This window comes from Ictidomys tridecemlineatus, chromosome 9 (genome assembly GCF_052094955.1).
Source record: "Ictidomys tridecemlineatus isolate mIctTri1 chromosome 9, mIctTri1.hap1, whole genome shotgun sequence".
NCBI classification, from domain to species: domain Eukaryota; kingdom Metazoa; phylum Chordata; class Mammalia; order Rodentia; family Sciuridae; genus Ictidomys; species Ictidomys tridecemlineatus.
This window is the reverse complement of record NC_135485.1, coordinates 50,584,324-50,600,678: the sequence shown is the minus strand read 5'-3', so window position 1 is coordinate 50,600,678 and position 16,355 is coordinate 50,584,324. Positions and strand designations below refer to the sequence as shown.

The 16,355-nt window shown below is 32.9% G+C and overlaps 1 protein-coding gene across 1 annotated transcript in view; it reads left to right on the top strand.

The window, feature by feature from the left end:
* The first annotated feature begins 8,762 nt into the window (after positions 1-8,762).
* The window catches only part of Tmprss11d (transmembrane serine protease 11D), a 57,781-nt gene continuing 50,188 nt past the window's right edge, over positions 8,763-16,355 (top strand). The window contains 1 exon segment of the mRNA XM_078020718.1: positions 8,763-8,880. Coding sequence (XP_077876844.1) covers positions 8,873-8,880 — 8 coding nt within the window. The 5' untranslated portion in view covers positions 8,763-8,872.

Here is a 16,355-nt window from a genome sequence, read left to right as displayed (position 1 = left end):
CAATCAACAAATGGGCCAAGGATCTGAACAGACACTTCACAGAGGAGGACATACAATCAGTCAACAAGTACATGAAAAAATGCTCATCATCTCTAGCAGTCAGAGAAATGCAAATCAAAACCATCCTAAGATACCATCTCACTCCAGTAAGATTGGCAGCCATTATGAAGTCAAACAACAATAAGTGTTGGCCCTCGGTGGGGAAAAGGGTACACTTGTACACTGCTGGTGGGACTGCAAATTGGTGCGGCCAATTTGGAAAGCAGTATGGAGATACTTGGGAAAGCTGGGAATGGAACCACCATTTGACCCAGCTATTGCCCTTCTCAGACTATTCCCTGAAGACCTTAAAAGAGCATACTACAGGGATACTGCCACATCGATGTTCATAGCAGCACAATTCACAATTTCTAGACTGTGGAACCAACCCAGATGCCCTTCAATAGATGAATGGATAAAAAAAATGTGGCATCTATACACAATGGAGTACTACGCAGCAATAAAAAATGACAAAAATCATAGAATTTGCAGGGAAATGGATGGTACTAGAGCAGATTATGCTTAGTGAAGCTAGCCAATCCCTAAAAAACAAATACCAAATGTCTTCTTTGATATAATGAGAGCAACTGAGAACAGAGCAGGGAGGAAGAGCAGGAAGAAAGGATTAACATTAAACAGAGACATGAGGTGGGAGGGAAAAGGAGAGAAAAGGGAAATTGCATGGGAATGGAGGGAGACCTTCATTGTTATACAAAATTACATATAAGAGGTTGTGAGGGGAATGGGATAATAAATAAGGAGGGAAATGAATTACAGTAGATGGGGTAGAAAGAGAAGATGGGAGGGGAGGGGATAGTAGAGGATAGGAAAGGTAGCAGAATACAACAGTTACTAATATGGCATTATGTAAAAATGTGGATGTGTAACCGATGTGATTCTGCAATCTGTATTTGGGGTAAAAATGGGAGTTCATAACCCACTTGAATCTAATGTATGAAATATGATATGTCAAGAGCTTTGTAATGTTTTGAACAACCAATAAAAAAAAGATCTAAGAAAATAAAAAAAAGATCTAAGAAAATAAATAAATAAAATAAAACTTATCACCCTGCACACCAGATAAGTGAATTTTTTGCTGATAAATGATATACAAATAACAAAAAATTCACATTGTGAAATGTTTTTTATTAAGTTCGAAGTCTAAAAACAAAGACAAGAAGAGAAAAAGAAAAAACAGGAGGATATATGTCTTATGTATTCCATAGGTAGAAAGTTAAATATTACAAAGATTTTAAAGTTTTTTTTTAATTTTCTCATTAACCTCTGAATTCAACATAACATCCATCAGAATGGAGACATTTTGTTGGACTTTAAAAAGTGTATTCTAAAAACTATAAAAATAAATTGCCAAAAGTGAAAAAAAAAGAAGAATCTTTGTCTTTTACTGTATCTGCTGAAATAATCATAATCACATAAATTGGCAACATAAAAACTACATTCCCTAATGGTGTGACTCTTCACAATATACAGCCAAAATAATGAGAAGTTGTGTTCCTTTTATGTACAGTGTGTCAAAATACATTCTACTGTAATGTATAACTAATTAGAACATATTTTAAAATTTAAAAATAAATAAATAAATTTAAGAATTGATTCTACACTAATTAAAAGATCAAATTTCAATGATCAAAAGAAAAAAACATTCCTGTAGTATAATTTTCATCACCTTTCTGGTTCCTTTTCTCTTGCTAGTTTCTTAATTATCTATATTTTTATTTTCCAAAAACTTCCATCACCAGAACAATTAAGATCTCAGTAAACCAGTCCAGATACTTTCTTCCTTTCATGGGAAGCTTGCTGTGTCTTACTCATAATGGTCTGATCACTCTGTTTTAAACAGGTATAGATTGTTTCCTTTAAAGCATATAAAAACTAAAACAAAGTTTTATTTCCACAACACTTACACTTGTCCCTGCTCTCCAATGAAGTCTCTTCTTTGCCAGAGGCATGGTTTATGTTCTTACAGGAGGCTATAGAAGTTCCCACTAGGTAATAGGAAGAGCATTTGCCCTGGGAATTCATATCATGAGTTCCAAGACCCTTAAGTTTCAATACTGTACATCTATTGATACATATTTCAAAAACTCACCTTATGTATATATTCCTAAAGCTCACCTTACTGTCTGTTTCTTGGCATTATCACAACTTGGGTTTTCTACCTATCACCCACATAAAGTAAGCAAAAGTTTATTGAAGAGTAAACCCTGTTAAAGGAGAAGGAAGGATGCTGTATCTGGCAGGAGACTTGACAGATAGCTGAACAAAATCTTACAAAATTTTTGCAAAAAGAAAAAAATTGGAAAAGAAGAATACCCAGTAGAGAAGTCTACATAAGGTGGAAATAGCTTGTATCATTAGCTTGCTCAATAATTAATTGGGTGCTACCTAGAGAAGAGCATGGAAAATTGAGGCAGACGCAAAGCTAATAGCTAAAAACAGTCAGATTGTATTAAGCATATCCTTTTAATCTGAAGCTTTCACATCTGAGGCCTTGATGAGCTTGGCAAGTGGGGTGGGACTGTCCCTCCCAAGGCAAACTAATCCCTAAAGATAACAAATGACTCTCCTGTGAGTGTGGCTTTCATAAACAAACCAGCTAATTCAGATCTTAAGCCTTAACCACCTCCTTTTTGGCACTCTTGTACTCAAGGCCCTGATTTCACTCCCAGATCCACCCCAGGTATCAAGAAACTAGGGACTGCCTCTATGTCACAGAGCCCCTGAAATTATTCAACTAGTCAGTTTTAAACCTACTCTCTCTCTCTCTCATCCATTTTCCCCATGAAAATCAGGAAAATTCTTTATCCCTTTTCTTTCTGTCTATTCTTGGTATTTTGCTTTGCGGCCTTGTGTGGCCTTGTATGGCCATGTGTGACATGGTGTGCATCATTTCCCTGGGAACTGTGAGTAGCAAACTAACTTTACATTGGCAAAATTGTCACTTGATCTGATGATCTCACCATACTTATATAAAAATAAAAGACAGGTGCTCATGCTGGACAAAGTGGCATATACCTCTAATCCCAGTGAATAAGAGGTCACTTGTGCAGACAGGGAAGACAAGAGAAGCAGGTTTTGAAAGAGGAAGGAAGCAGAGCACAGCTGAAAAGATAGTCTATTAAGGGAAGAGGAAAACTTCTTCAGCTATAATTGAAGGATATGGGAAGATGCATATACATTTGAATATATAATAATAGGAAATTGAGGGAGTGTCCATCTGAAAGGCTTCTGTTTTTTTCAATAATAGAAAGGTGAACAAACATACATTGGAGAAAAGATATGCTCTTCAACAAATTGTGCTGGGAAAACTGGACATCCATAGGTAGCAAAATAAAATTAAACCCCTATCTCTCATCCTGTACAAAATTCAACTCAAAGTGGATCAAGGAATTTGGCATTAGACCAGAGATTCTGTGCCTACTAGAAGAAAATGCAGGCCCAACTCTCCATTATGTTAGTTTAGGAACCAAATTTCTCAACAAAACTCCTAAAACGCAAGAAGTAAAATCAAGAATCAATTAGTGGGATGGTATGAAACTAAAAGCTTCTTTACAGTAAAGGAATCAATCAAGAATGTGTAGAGAGAGCCTACAGAATAGGAGAAAAATCTTACCACCTGCATCTTAGAGCACTTATCTCCAGAAAAAAACTCAAAAAACTTAACACCAAAAAATAAATAAATAAATGGACAAAGGAATTATGATATTTACACATGATTACAGAAGAAGAAATACAAATGGTCAACAAATATGTGAAAAAAATGTTCAACATCTCTAGCAATTAAAGAAAAGCAATTTAAAACCACACTGATTCTGCAATCTGTATTTGGGGTAAAAATGGGAGTTCATAACCCACCAGAATCTAATGTATGAAATATGATATGTCAAGAGCTTTGTCATGTTTTGAACAACCAATAAAAAAAAAACACTGAGATTCCATCTCACTACAGTCATAATGACAATAAGAATATGAGTACCAACAAAATAATAGAAAAGTAAGTCATCTGTTGAAAACAATTGTGGTGAATAAGGGATGTAAAACAAATGTTTGGAGAGGAGTAGAAAAGATTTGAAATGGTTTTCATAAATGATAATTCTGACACTGATTAGGTAAATCTAGCTGTATTGCCAGGCAGTGTTGAAAAGCCAACTAAGACCAACAATAATAAATTAGTAATGCAATCAATTTAAAAATAGATTTTTCTTATAACAGTTATCTGTACTCATACTGTTCTCATTACTGACTATATAAAAGATCACCTACAAATTGTGGATATGCTGAATAATTTTAATAACTGAATTTATTAGCCAGACCCTTCAGAGGGTGAAATGTGTTTTGGTGTTATATATTAAATGTATTTATTTGTTTTGATTGCTTCTCTGAATGTAGAGAAATACTACAAGAGTCAGACTTTCATTGTATGCAGGAATGTGGCACCTACGCCCACCCCATAGCCCATAGAAGAAAACAACTCTGTAGCTCAAGGAAGTCTTGATGTGGAGAACATAGGAGAGGGATAAAAGTATTTGTTTTAGCAAGATAAAGGATAATATCATTCAGCTATAAAGAAGAATGAAACATGATGGCATTCACTGGTAAATGGATGGAACCGGAGAATATCATGCTAAGTGAAATAAGCCAGTCCCCCAAAACCAATGGTTGAATATTCTCTCTGGTAATGAAGGGAAGGAAGTGGGGATAGAAATAGGAAATACAGTAGCATGAATCAAATATAACTTTCCTATGCTCATATATGAATATACAACCAGTGTAACTCCACATCATGTTCAACCACAAGAATGGGATTAAAATTGTAATGCTTGCATGCCATGAATGTATGTCAAAATGTACCCTACTGTCTTGTATATCTAAAATAAGAAATAAAAAGAGAGATGCTTCTATTACCTCTTATTACAAAAAAAAACTGTTAGAAAATTACAAGTAGAAAGCATAAGAGCTGACTTTCAGCATGAAAGCCATCACAGGTTGTAATGAATGTCGCGTTTCCTTAACCATGTTTGTATAAATGATTTTGAAATGATTGGTTTGGAAAAGGAAAATAAAGTGGGAATTTAGGAAAGTAAACATTTTAGAAACATCGAAGACCATTTTCAAAATATGTATGTTCACTCCTCAATGATTTTGAGCTCACACACACACACACACTACTGCCCGAATGACTATGTTACTAATGCATTAGATGATTTGATTTGATTTGACTGAATTTGATTTTCACAACTTTATAGAATGTAATTTTAACTCCATTTCTAGAGATATGAAAATCGACACTGGGTAAAAAGTATAAGAGCCAAGATTTTATTTAGGGCAATTTCTACCTTCAAAGAGCATACTTGTTTTTACTATATCATGCTTTCAGAATAGACAAGATTTGAAACACTAGGATTTTACTTATCTTTTTATCTTCAACTGCCTACAATTTTCATAATCCAGAAAATTAAATTGGCCACATTTTCAAAATCCATTACTACACAATTTTTAAATTTACATTTATAATGATTGTAAATATTTTAATAACATATTGCAACTTTTGAATGATGGGTATATTCATTATCTTTCTTTTTCTACCTTTATATATCTGTGAGGGAGTTTGTAAAAAAAGCATCACCAACCACAACTATGCTACTTTGGACTTGATGACTTAAATAGACTCCAAACTCAAAGAAAACACTACTGGTCCACACCTTCTTAGATCATCTGCTTTTTGGTTATTGTTGTTTTCCTTTTTTTTCCTATTTATATTGTTATGACGGGCTCCATTGAATGATTCATATTTCCTTCAAAACTAGGTCTTTTAATAGATGTTTGTGGAGAAATATTCCAGAGTTCAAGATTCAATGATTCAGAGATATTTTCTTTAGCATGGTCTCTCCCCCTCTCCTTTGGCAGGCAAAAGAACCAACCTCAATAATTCTTACATTGTATGGTTTATCTTCCTTTAAAATAAATGCTGTCTACTATCTTCTTGAAGGCTTTTTGTACCAGTTCTCCTAGGTCAGGTTACCTTGGTTTCACAATTTTATGAGTGGGAGAATAAAATCAAGTCTAACAGAGAAGAGGTATTTGGATTTTTTTGTTTTGCTATTGGGGTTTTTGTTGGCTTGCTTGCTTTTTTTTTTTTTTTTTTTTTTTTTTTTGTATAATGTGATTCTACATACCTATTCCTGTACAAGCCACCTCTAAAGAATGGAATAGGTCAAGGCCTATCCTCCCACTCCCTAAGGATCCAAAGGTTAAGAGTCAACACTTTTGTAACTAGTTCCTATTATGAACAGTTTCTTTGCTTCACAAACCATAATTTCAGCCCCACCTCTCTTTCTGAATGATCACTATCATGCAGGAAGTCACTTTCAAAGGGAACACAATTTTCCACATGCCATTCTTCTGACTCCTTCCCAGGTTTTGTTGTGAACAGTAAAGTAATAAATTTGCATTAATATATTAATTTATTTGACATTCAAACAGTATTTGAAGTAAGCACATACTGGGTAAAAAAGCATTTGCTGAGTACTCCAAAGATGTAGGAGAAGGAGCATGCATAATGGGGTGAGATTCTGTAATGAACAAAAACAAAAGATAGCACTTCAAAATCTAAAAAAAAAAAAAAATTGAAACAAGAAGAAATTTTAAAAGCCATTAAAATATTTAAACTATTTGGCACAACAAGACTTTTCAGTATATTCTAAGTAAAAATTGAGAAGTAGGATAAAAAAAGAAAAACTGTTCATGAAGGTGTCATTGAACCATTTATGATTGTAAAAAACAGAAAATGTCTAAAAACTTCATATTAGAAAGTTGTTTTCATATTTTATGATGAATCCATTCAGTGTAAATGATTTTCCCTTTAAAATATAGCCATTAAAATTTTTAGTAATTAGGGCTGGAGATGTAGCTCAGTAATAGAGTACTTGCCTAATATTCATAAGGCCCTGGGTTCCTGAGTTCTGAAAAATACCCAGTTCTGAAAAATAAATAAAAAAATAAAAGTGAAAAATTTGTTGATATGTGATGAATCTAGGTGCAATATTACACATTTTCTGTTAGTTTGAAATTACATCAAAATAAAAAGTTATAAATATAGCTCCTAGAAATAAGAATTAGTAACAGGGATATGCTTATGAAATAACATGTAATTTAAAAAGCATAATATAGGATGGTGATGGTGGTACACGCTTGTAATCTTAGCACTCAGGAATTGGAGGCAGAAGGATCACAAGGTCAAGGCCAGTCTCAGCAATTTACAGAGGTCCTGTCTGAAAGTAAAAAAATAAAAAGAGCTGGGAATTTAGCTCAGTTGTAAAGCATCTCTGGGTTCAATCCCCAATACCCAAAACAAATAAAAAAGTATAATACAAAGTTACACATTGATACAACATAACTTGTACAAAATATATTTATATATGAAAAAATATAAGTGGGAGGATAGGCCTTGACCTATTTCATTCTTGAAATTACCTGAAGTTAACATGTTAAATGAAAATAGTTTGTTCAGGTAATGTTCAAATTTTTAAGAATATTAGTTCATTTTTTTCACTGAAAAAAATCAATTACAGACAATCAAGCATGAAATACAGTCTAAAAAACATATTTAAGAAGGATAAGGAGAAACCACTTATTCCTGCCTTTGTTGTACAGATTGCATATTATGTTTAAAAAAACTGTAAGTAATTGAATACTTCTTGAGTTAAGATCCTTGAATAAATTCATAAGTCATTAGTTGTCAGTAATCTATAAGAAAGTCACAGAATTTTAAAGTTGAAAGAGCCCTCAAGGACCCCCAATATAGTTTCCCATTTTCTCATAAATACATAGGACTCAAGGAGGAAAATGCAATTTTTTTCCTTAGACTACATACTCAGTTAATGAAAAATCTAAGCCTAGAACTCAATTTTTAATTCCTAGTCTAATTTTATTCCAAGTTCCAATTCTGTGGCATTCGTTATTTTTTACAAGGTAGTCCCAACATAACCTTCCAAATTTGTCTCCTACTCTTTCCCAACACATTAGACAGGAATGCCCTTTCTCACTTACATGCTATTCTTGCCTGTTTTCTTGGGTTCTGCTCCTGCCTACAAACACTACCTACTCTTACTCTGAATCCTTATTCTAAACCCACACACAGATAATACTCACTACTTTCCACTCATCTTCTAGTAGCCTATGCAAAATGTTTTTCAAAAGACAATACTAAGAAAAAGATTAGGTAGATTCTAGTCCCTGCTGTTTTGCTTGCTTATTCCACAATTTATATACCTATTCGAGCACCTATCTGAATCTCTGTTTCATATCTTATGAGAAAAAAAAAAATACTTTTTCTCAGAGACAAGGGAATTCAGAGATAATACCCATTAATGTATATAATTTTTTCCTGACAGTTCTTGGCTCGCTGTGGCAAGGAATAAGGTACATTACAATATGATATCAGGGGCAAAAATGTCATGTCTTCTTGGATTGAAAATTATTATACTATGTGAAGTAGTCACTAGTTTTTGCATAATACATGTCACCCTCCATTGTGTTTAATCACAGTTTACCAGAATAAATGAAATTCTTACTGCTTTGTGAAATTCCCTGTTTCTGATTCTGTTTCATAAGTCATACTATTGATTTTCATAAGTCATACAAGTTGATTCCTTCAGACTTGTTTAACAAGTTAGATTTTAATTACAAGGGATTTCCTCCTTTGACTTCAGCCCGCTCAAAGATACACATAAACACATGAGATTCATTTGTGAGACTCTCAAAGCAGTGGAACAGGCAGAAAAAACGAACCTCTTCATTATTCAGGGTTAAAATGTATAGGTAAGTCCTGTTTTTTCCTTCAGTGGTTTTAGATGTTTTACTATTTCTTAGGGATATAAAAAATATACAGAAGTTTAAGAAATTTTGGCTGTGTCCAGCAATCTTCTTGTGACTTTCAAAAACTTCACTGAAACTTACATATTGTGTAGATGTTTGATGTTTAGATAAGGTGTTTAGCTGCATTTTTACAAAATGAATAAACCTCAAGAGATGGTTTAGCATTTCAACATCTCTTTTAATAAGCAAGTGTTTTTATCTCATGTTTCACTCTTCAAAAAGTGATGTGTAGATATTTTAAAGGTATATTGTTTCAGAATTTTTTGAGAATTCTATATTTTGACTTCTGATACTGTGTGATTGCTGATTATTAAAAATACTATAAATTCTAAATGTCCTTTTTGAGAAAGTAAAGACAGTATTTGTCTATTTTACATACAGTTATGGAATTGTTATTTTCAAGAAAAGTTTGCTAATACTTAAGAAAAATATTTTTTGTTTTTTTTAGTTAATGAATAATTATTTTTATATACTTTTTCATAAAAAGCAACAAGGTATGGCATAACCTAACATCAGATGGTACAGTACCAATTAACACAATGAAAATCACTATATGTAATTTGATGTGTTTATGTGTGCATCTGAGTATTTATGTTGTACATATTGTTTTTCTGTGTGCACAGCAAAACATGATACTGATATGTCATGCTGAAAGGGGAATCAATAAAAACCAGGAAAATATGTGGTTATGACAAGAATAGTTGGATTTATTTTAATCTGAGCATTAGAAATGTAAAATCAAAATCCAATCTATTTTTAGAAATGAAAATCTGTGTTCACTTGAATAGATAGTTAAGTGAAAAATGGATGACATTTTAAATTTCCAGCAAAGTAGAAAATAAAACATTATTTCATATTCATAAAATATAAATGAGGAAGATGTTAAAAACCTATGAAGTAATTTATATACTGCGACCACTCACATTAAATGTGAAAATAAAACAAATTTTAAAATTGTACTTTCTGATCAACTATCAAATGTAAAGATACACATGTCAAAAACTCTAATAAGGAATATAAAACCCTAATAAGGTTTATTGTATTAAAGTAGTGTTTATGAATTATATTTTTCACTATTCCTAAAATTTCTATAACAATAATATTCTTTTGGCAATCAAATTACATTTTGAAATGTATTTTGCTGAAATATTTTAATTTTAAAAAATTTCTCTGATTGGCTGGGGATGTGGCTAAAGCGGTAGTATGCTCGCCTGGCATGCGCAGGGCGCTGGGTTCGATCCTCAGCGCCACATAAAAATAAGAGAAAGATGTTGTGTCCACAGAAAAATTTTAAAAAAGTAATATTAAAAACTTCTCTCCAATATTACATATAAGAGTTTGTGAGGGGAAAGGGGAAAATAAAAACAAGGGAGAGAATTAAACAATAGCAGATGGGGTAGAGAGGGAAGATGAGAGGGAAGGGGAGGGGGGATAGTAGGGGATAGGAAAGGTAGCAGAATACAACAGTCATTAATATGGTATTATGTAAAAATGTGGGTGTGTAACCGATGTGATTCTGCAACTTGTATTTGGGGTAAAAAATGGGAGTTCATAACCCACTTGAATCAAATGTATGGAAGATGATATGTCATGAGCTTTGTAATGTTTTGAACAACCAATAAAAAAAAAACTACATTTAGATAAAATAAAAAAAAACTTCTCTCTCTCTTTAAAAAAAAATTTCTCTGAGTTTTAAAAAACTGATCCATATATTGCAGCTAAATGTATATCAAACCATCATTCAAAGGAAATAAAGATTTAAATAATAAAAGACGTATAATTTTTTGCAGAATGCCTTCAATCAGTCTAATTTTTAAAAAATTTATTTGTTTTTTTATTTTTGTAGTGCTGAGAATTGAACCTAGGTCCAGGTACATGTGAGGCAAGCACTTTGCCAACTAAGCTATATCCCCAGTCCCAGATCAATCTAATTTTTAAATATTTCCATCATGTACAGGAAATCTGACATTTAGTCAGGGCCAGCCTTACCAATAACAAAGAACTTTCCTTAGGAATTTTTATTTCTATAGACGTTTTGGCACATTTTATCTCTTAAACAGATTGAGTTTACTACTACTAATAAGCTCATCCCTTTTATTAAGATGAAACATCTGCAACTCTCAATTCATTTTTTTTATGAGTTGGTCAGTTAATTTTACCAAGAAAAGATAATCAGCATTATCATGCTAAATTGTTGAAATTTTGAATATAACTTAATATTAATAAGTAATCTTATTCAAAGATTTGAGGACGTGCGATTGGAAAATCCAAGTCCAAATCAGAATTTCCAGCAGGAAGGAGAAAGCACATTCAAATGACCTAGGAAATTTTTTAAACTCCAACTTTTCCCAATTCTTTCATATCCTTTGAAGGACCAAAGTATCCAAATCAGGTTGAGGAAGGAAAATGTAATTATATATTATAATATTTAGGTAATTGTAGGTATTTTTTTTACCAAATTTTACATAAATCTTCTGATAATTCTGAAATACATTTGGTTGAGGATGGGCTCTCTTGGATGGTTTGATTTATTAAAAAAAAAAAAAACAAGGATCTCTCCAATTGTCCTCTCCTGATCTCCTGAGGGCTGACAAATGTTATGTTCCTTTCTTTATTCACCTTCTTTTCCCCTTCTCTGAAGAAGGAAATCCTTCTACAGGCCCAGAACCTGGAAGGCTGTGTTATTGTTACTCATCTGAAGATCCTTGAGCACTCCAGAATTTCTTAGTCCCATCCAGAGAGTGTCTGTATCTACCAGATTATATAAAATATGTGATATGAGGTTTGAGGAAACAGGGTGAAGTACAGGCTAGAATTCATAATATGATTTACAGCAAAAGAACCAATCTCAGCTCAGGAATAGACAAGTCTTAGCAGGAATCCTCCCACCAGAACAAATCTTATTTTTATTTACTCCACTTTTTTTTTTGTTTTTGTTTTTTGTTATGATATGATTAACTGGCTACAGAGGCATGCCAAAGTCAGTCAGATGCCCTGCCTCCCAAGAGCCTGAAAGAACATGAGACAAAAGTGAGGAAAAAAAGAAAAGAAAAAACATCAATGTCAAAAAATGTTTACCAAACTCTTTCTTTTCCTGCTGTTTCAATCTGGTCACTGAATTGCTCTTTTATCTTTCAAAAAAATCATGCTTAAAATTATAATTTGCTAGCCAAAGAATGTGTTTCTTCATAGAAATTGGGCAGGGAAGACATCAATATATGTTTATAGTCGGAGCCCAAAATAGTGTGAAGTACTATACAGTTAAAACTGTGATGGTTGTGTCTGTGTTAAAACATCACAGACTGTTTTACCTGTAATTATTCCCTAAACAATACAGTATGACAATTATTTACATAGCATTTACATTGTACTAGGTATTTTAAGCAATCTAGGGATTTTTTTATATGTAGATCATATACAAATACTACACCATTTTATAGAAAGGACATAAGCATCAACAGATTTTTTTTTACCTGCATGTGGTCCTAGAACCAATCCATCTCAGATACTGAGAGACAACTGCCTAAGTTTTTGTCTACAAATATTTTGGACTACATTCTCAAATAGTTGCTACATTTGGCCAGAATTTCCTAACAGTAGTATGGAATGGCGACTAGAGATGTCAGTATGATACATATGAAGATCAGCTGCAATCAGTCATTTGGGATTACATGTTTCCTGGCAATTCTCTCAAGTCTACTGGCAATTTTTCTACTAGAGAGCATTCAAACTAATTCCTCAGAGCTGAGCCCAGTGGTGCATGGTACAGATCCCAGTGGCTCAGGAGGATGATGAGTTCAAAGACAGCCTCAGCAACAGTGAGGTGCTAAATAACTCAGTGAGACCTTGTCTCCAAATAAAATACAAAATAGGGCTGTGGATGTGGCTCAGTGGTCAAATACCCTTGAGTTCAATCCCCAGACCTCCCCGCCCCACCTGCCAAAATAAACTTGTTTCCTCAGAAATCCATTATTTTTCTGACACTAAAGCTCTCCTAGCTCCATAATAGGCTACAGTTGCCCTCCCTAAAATAAGACCCGAGGTAGAAATCAATATCTACTATTTATTATTGTGGAATTCAAAGTCATTCAACCCAATTCCTTAAAAGATATTGCTCCAACTTGTAGAATCTCATTCTCTTGAGCAAAGATGTTTCATGATATCAGCTAAAGAATATTTTTAAAGTCTAACTGTAGTATATGCTCATAATGTATAAAATAAAAGCACCATCTCAAGTCTAAAATTAATTATTGGGAACAGTCCATTGTGATTTAAAAACAGAACTGGCTTCAAAAGTTCATGTCAATGAATAATTCAGCAAAAATGAATTGTAGATTCTATTAATATTTATGATATCTATTTGCTAGACTTAGGAACAAATGTAGCAGTAATTAATAAGAGGATATGTGAGCTAAGAATTCAAGTATAGGTGTCAAAAAACCACTGAATATAATTTTTCTAACCTACATAAGTTTTTTATTCTGATATATTACTTCTTAGGCAGCGTATCTGCCTGACTTACTGCAAGAAATAAATTAAGACATATAAGTTTTCTCCTCTGTTGGAATATTCCTATCAGCATGAAGACATGCCATTCTATTTTCAGTTAAACAAAAAAGTCCTTCATTTGACTCACATCCCTTTTCCAGCTATGACTTCATTTCTAATCTCTCCCTAATAGCAAAACACTCTGAAAGATTTTAGACCCACTGCCTCTATTTCTGTTTTCTTCTCCCATTCTATCCTTTTACTTTTAAATAATTTGATTATGAAACATATCACACATAAGGCCTAATTAAAAATGAACTTCCTTTCTTATGTGTTACTGCATAGTAGGATGACAATAAATAATGAGAAATATACATGTATCCATGAATCAAAATATCATATGGTACCTCATAACTATGTACAACTTTTCCTTTCATGTATTAATTAAAATAAAAATTAATAACTAAAAATCAACCAAATATCAAAGAGGGCTACTCCTTAAAGAAAACCCTTGCATTATGTTCAAAGATATGAACAAAATATTCATTTTCAATAATGGATAAATTAAATGATATTTATAAATCAGAATTACCATATAGCAGTTAAAACAAATAACTTAGATTCATATCAAAGAATGCCTCAGAAAAGCAGGTCATCTGATGATAACTATATATGTATATTTTAAAAAACTAATAAAATGATACTATATTTTATTCACAAATACAATACCTAACTATACAAAAGTATTAAGAATACACAAGAATGAGAAACTAAATCCACTATTAAACTAAATCCATTATGAATCCATTATGGTTGACTAGGATGGGAGAAAGGAATCAGACTGGAGATGAAGGATCAAGTGAATTTTATCTGAAATGTCTTATTTTCTTTATGGAAAAAAAACAGCCTTAAGTGGCAAAATGTTAGCAATTTTCTATTCTGGATGTTGGGTACAAGAAGCTCATCATATAATTATGTTGATAACAACCTACTGAATCACCTCTAGGCCATATAATTTAACTTGAAATAATGGCATATGCCTAAAGTTAGTTCTGATGATATAGTTAGAAAGGATATATTGATATGTACTTGCACAAACCTTATTGGAGTAGAATTCAGATCACGTAGTATCTGATGTGAGATTTTTAAGTGAATATACTTGTATTAAGTATTTTTAAAACTTTTGCAAAAAAATATATCAATGGTTAGTAGTTATGGTAAAAAGAATAAAATCTTTCCAAAGATGTAAACATTTCTAAAATTGAATTTCTGAGTCCTTAGCATCTATTTAAAAGAAATAGCATCACCAATACTTAAAAGATCCTGTGGGTACCTCCACAAATACATCCTACCTACTAACTTCCCATCCTCACCCTGCCCAAGTAACTGTTATTTGTCAAGGTATAATTCACTTCAGAGAATTTACACTTTACCATACATATGGTAGAGTTCTAAGTACAGTGTCTCATATAATCCTCACAACCCTCTAAGGTGAGAAAAGTAGGGCTCAGAGAGGTTTTGTCATGTGCCAGTGGTCACATGGAACTGTGTGATAACAAAACTCATAATCAAAACTATTGTGTCATAGTAATATTATACCATTATTGTGCTGCTGTATTACCCATGTAGTAATTAAAATATAGGCCTCCACTCAGGGCTAGTATTTCATAGGCATTTTTATATCAAAACAAAAGTAATTGAGTTAACATGTACATTTATTCAGGAGTCATGAAAGAATTCCTATGCATGTGGCTTTTGATGCCCATGTTAGAAACCATGGCAATATTCACAGAGTAGATAGGGCCTCACTTCCAATATACACTCCATCTCCTTACTGCACAGATCTATTTAATAAAAACTTAGGAAAATGCAGTGGAAAACAAATCATAATCAGCCCCTGTTTTCATTTATTTGATTCATCAAACAATGACATAGGGCCAACCATGTGCCAGATATTATTCTAGCTGTGTTAAAATTTTAACACATTTGTAAAATAAATTTTATAAATATCATTTATATTATAAGAATATTTATAAGGATAAAATTTTATCCTTATAAAAATATGTAGGTAGGTATTATTGTTACCTTCATTTTGCAGGTAAGGAATTGGGAAGTTAGGTGACTTCCTAGGTTCATACAGCAAGTAAATGGCAGAGGTGATTGAATCCAGTTGGTCTAGATTCAGAGTCTGCCCTCTTACTTGCTATATTCTTACTTCTTACTTGCTATATTCTTACTCCTCTTACACCTATATTCTCTCATAGAGAGAGTTCTATGCTCTCACTCTCATGGAGCTTACTATCTCTTGGGTGTTGAAGAAGCAAATTGGGTGAGACAAGAAATACGCACATGAGCCAACAGGCCCTCTTAAGGAAATAAAATACTTGCAAAGATGGAGTGTGTAGTAAGGTTGGAGGATCTATCGCATGTAGTAGTCCTCAAAGTAAAAAGAAGCCATCAATGTGAAGAAGAGTATGAAGGTGATGAGGAAGCTCACACCTTCTGTTCAATGACAGAGAAGAAAACTGAAGTCCAGGGAAGGTTTTACTTGGTGTCAAGTAGCTCTTTGATTATAGCACTCCCCTGCCTCTCTATGTAGACTGCATTCAGGGTAAAAGAACACATTTTCAGTATTTTTCATGAGCTTTGAGCAATATACTCTATTGAACAGAGCTCAATATTATTTGGTACATAGACCATGGAACTCTATGAATTTCATTATGAAACAAAATCAACCTGGGAGAATGATACTGAGAACCTCATGTCTTTACCCTGCTTCTAAAAACAGTCTGGGCAAAAAGCCAGTAGGATTAAATTCAGAAGGGGTTGAGTATAGATTTTAAAAATATATATATATTAATAAAACTAAATATTACTCAAGAGCATGTGAAACAACTAATCTTAGGTTTGGTCTATGATTCACTAGAAGC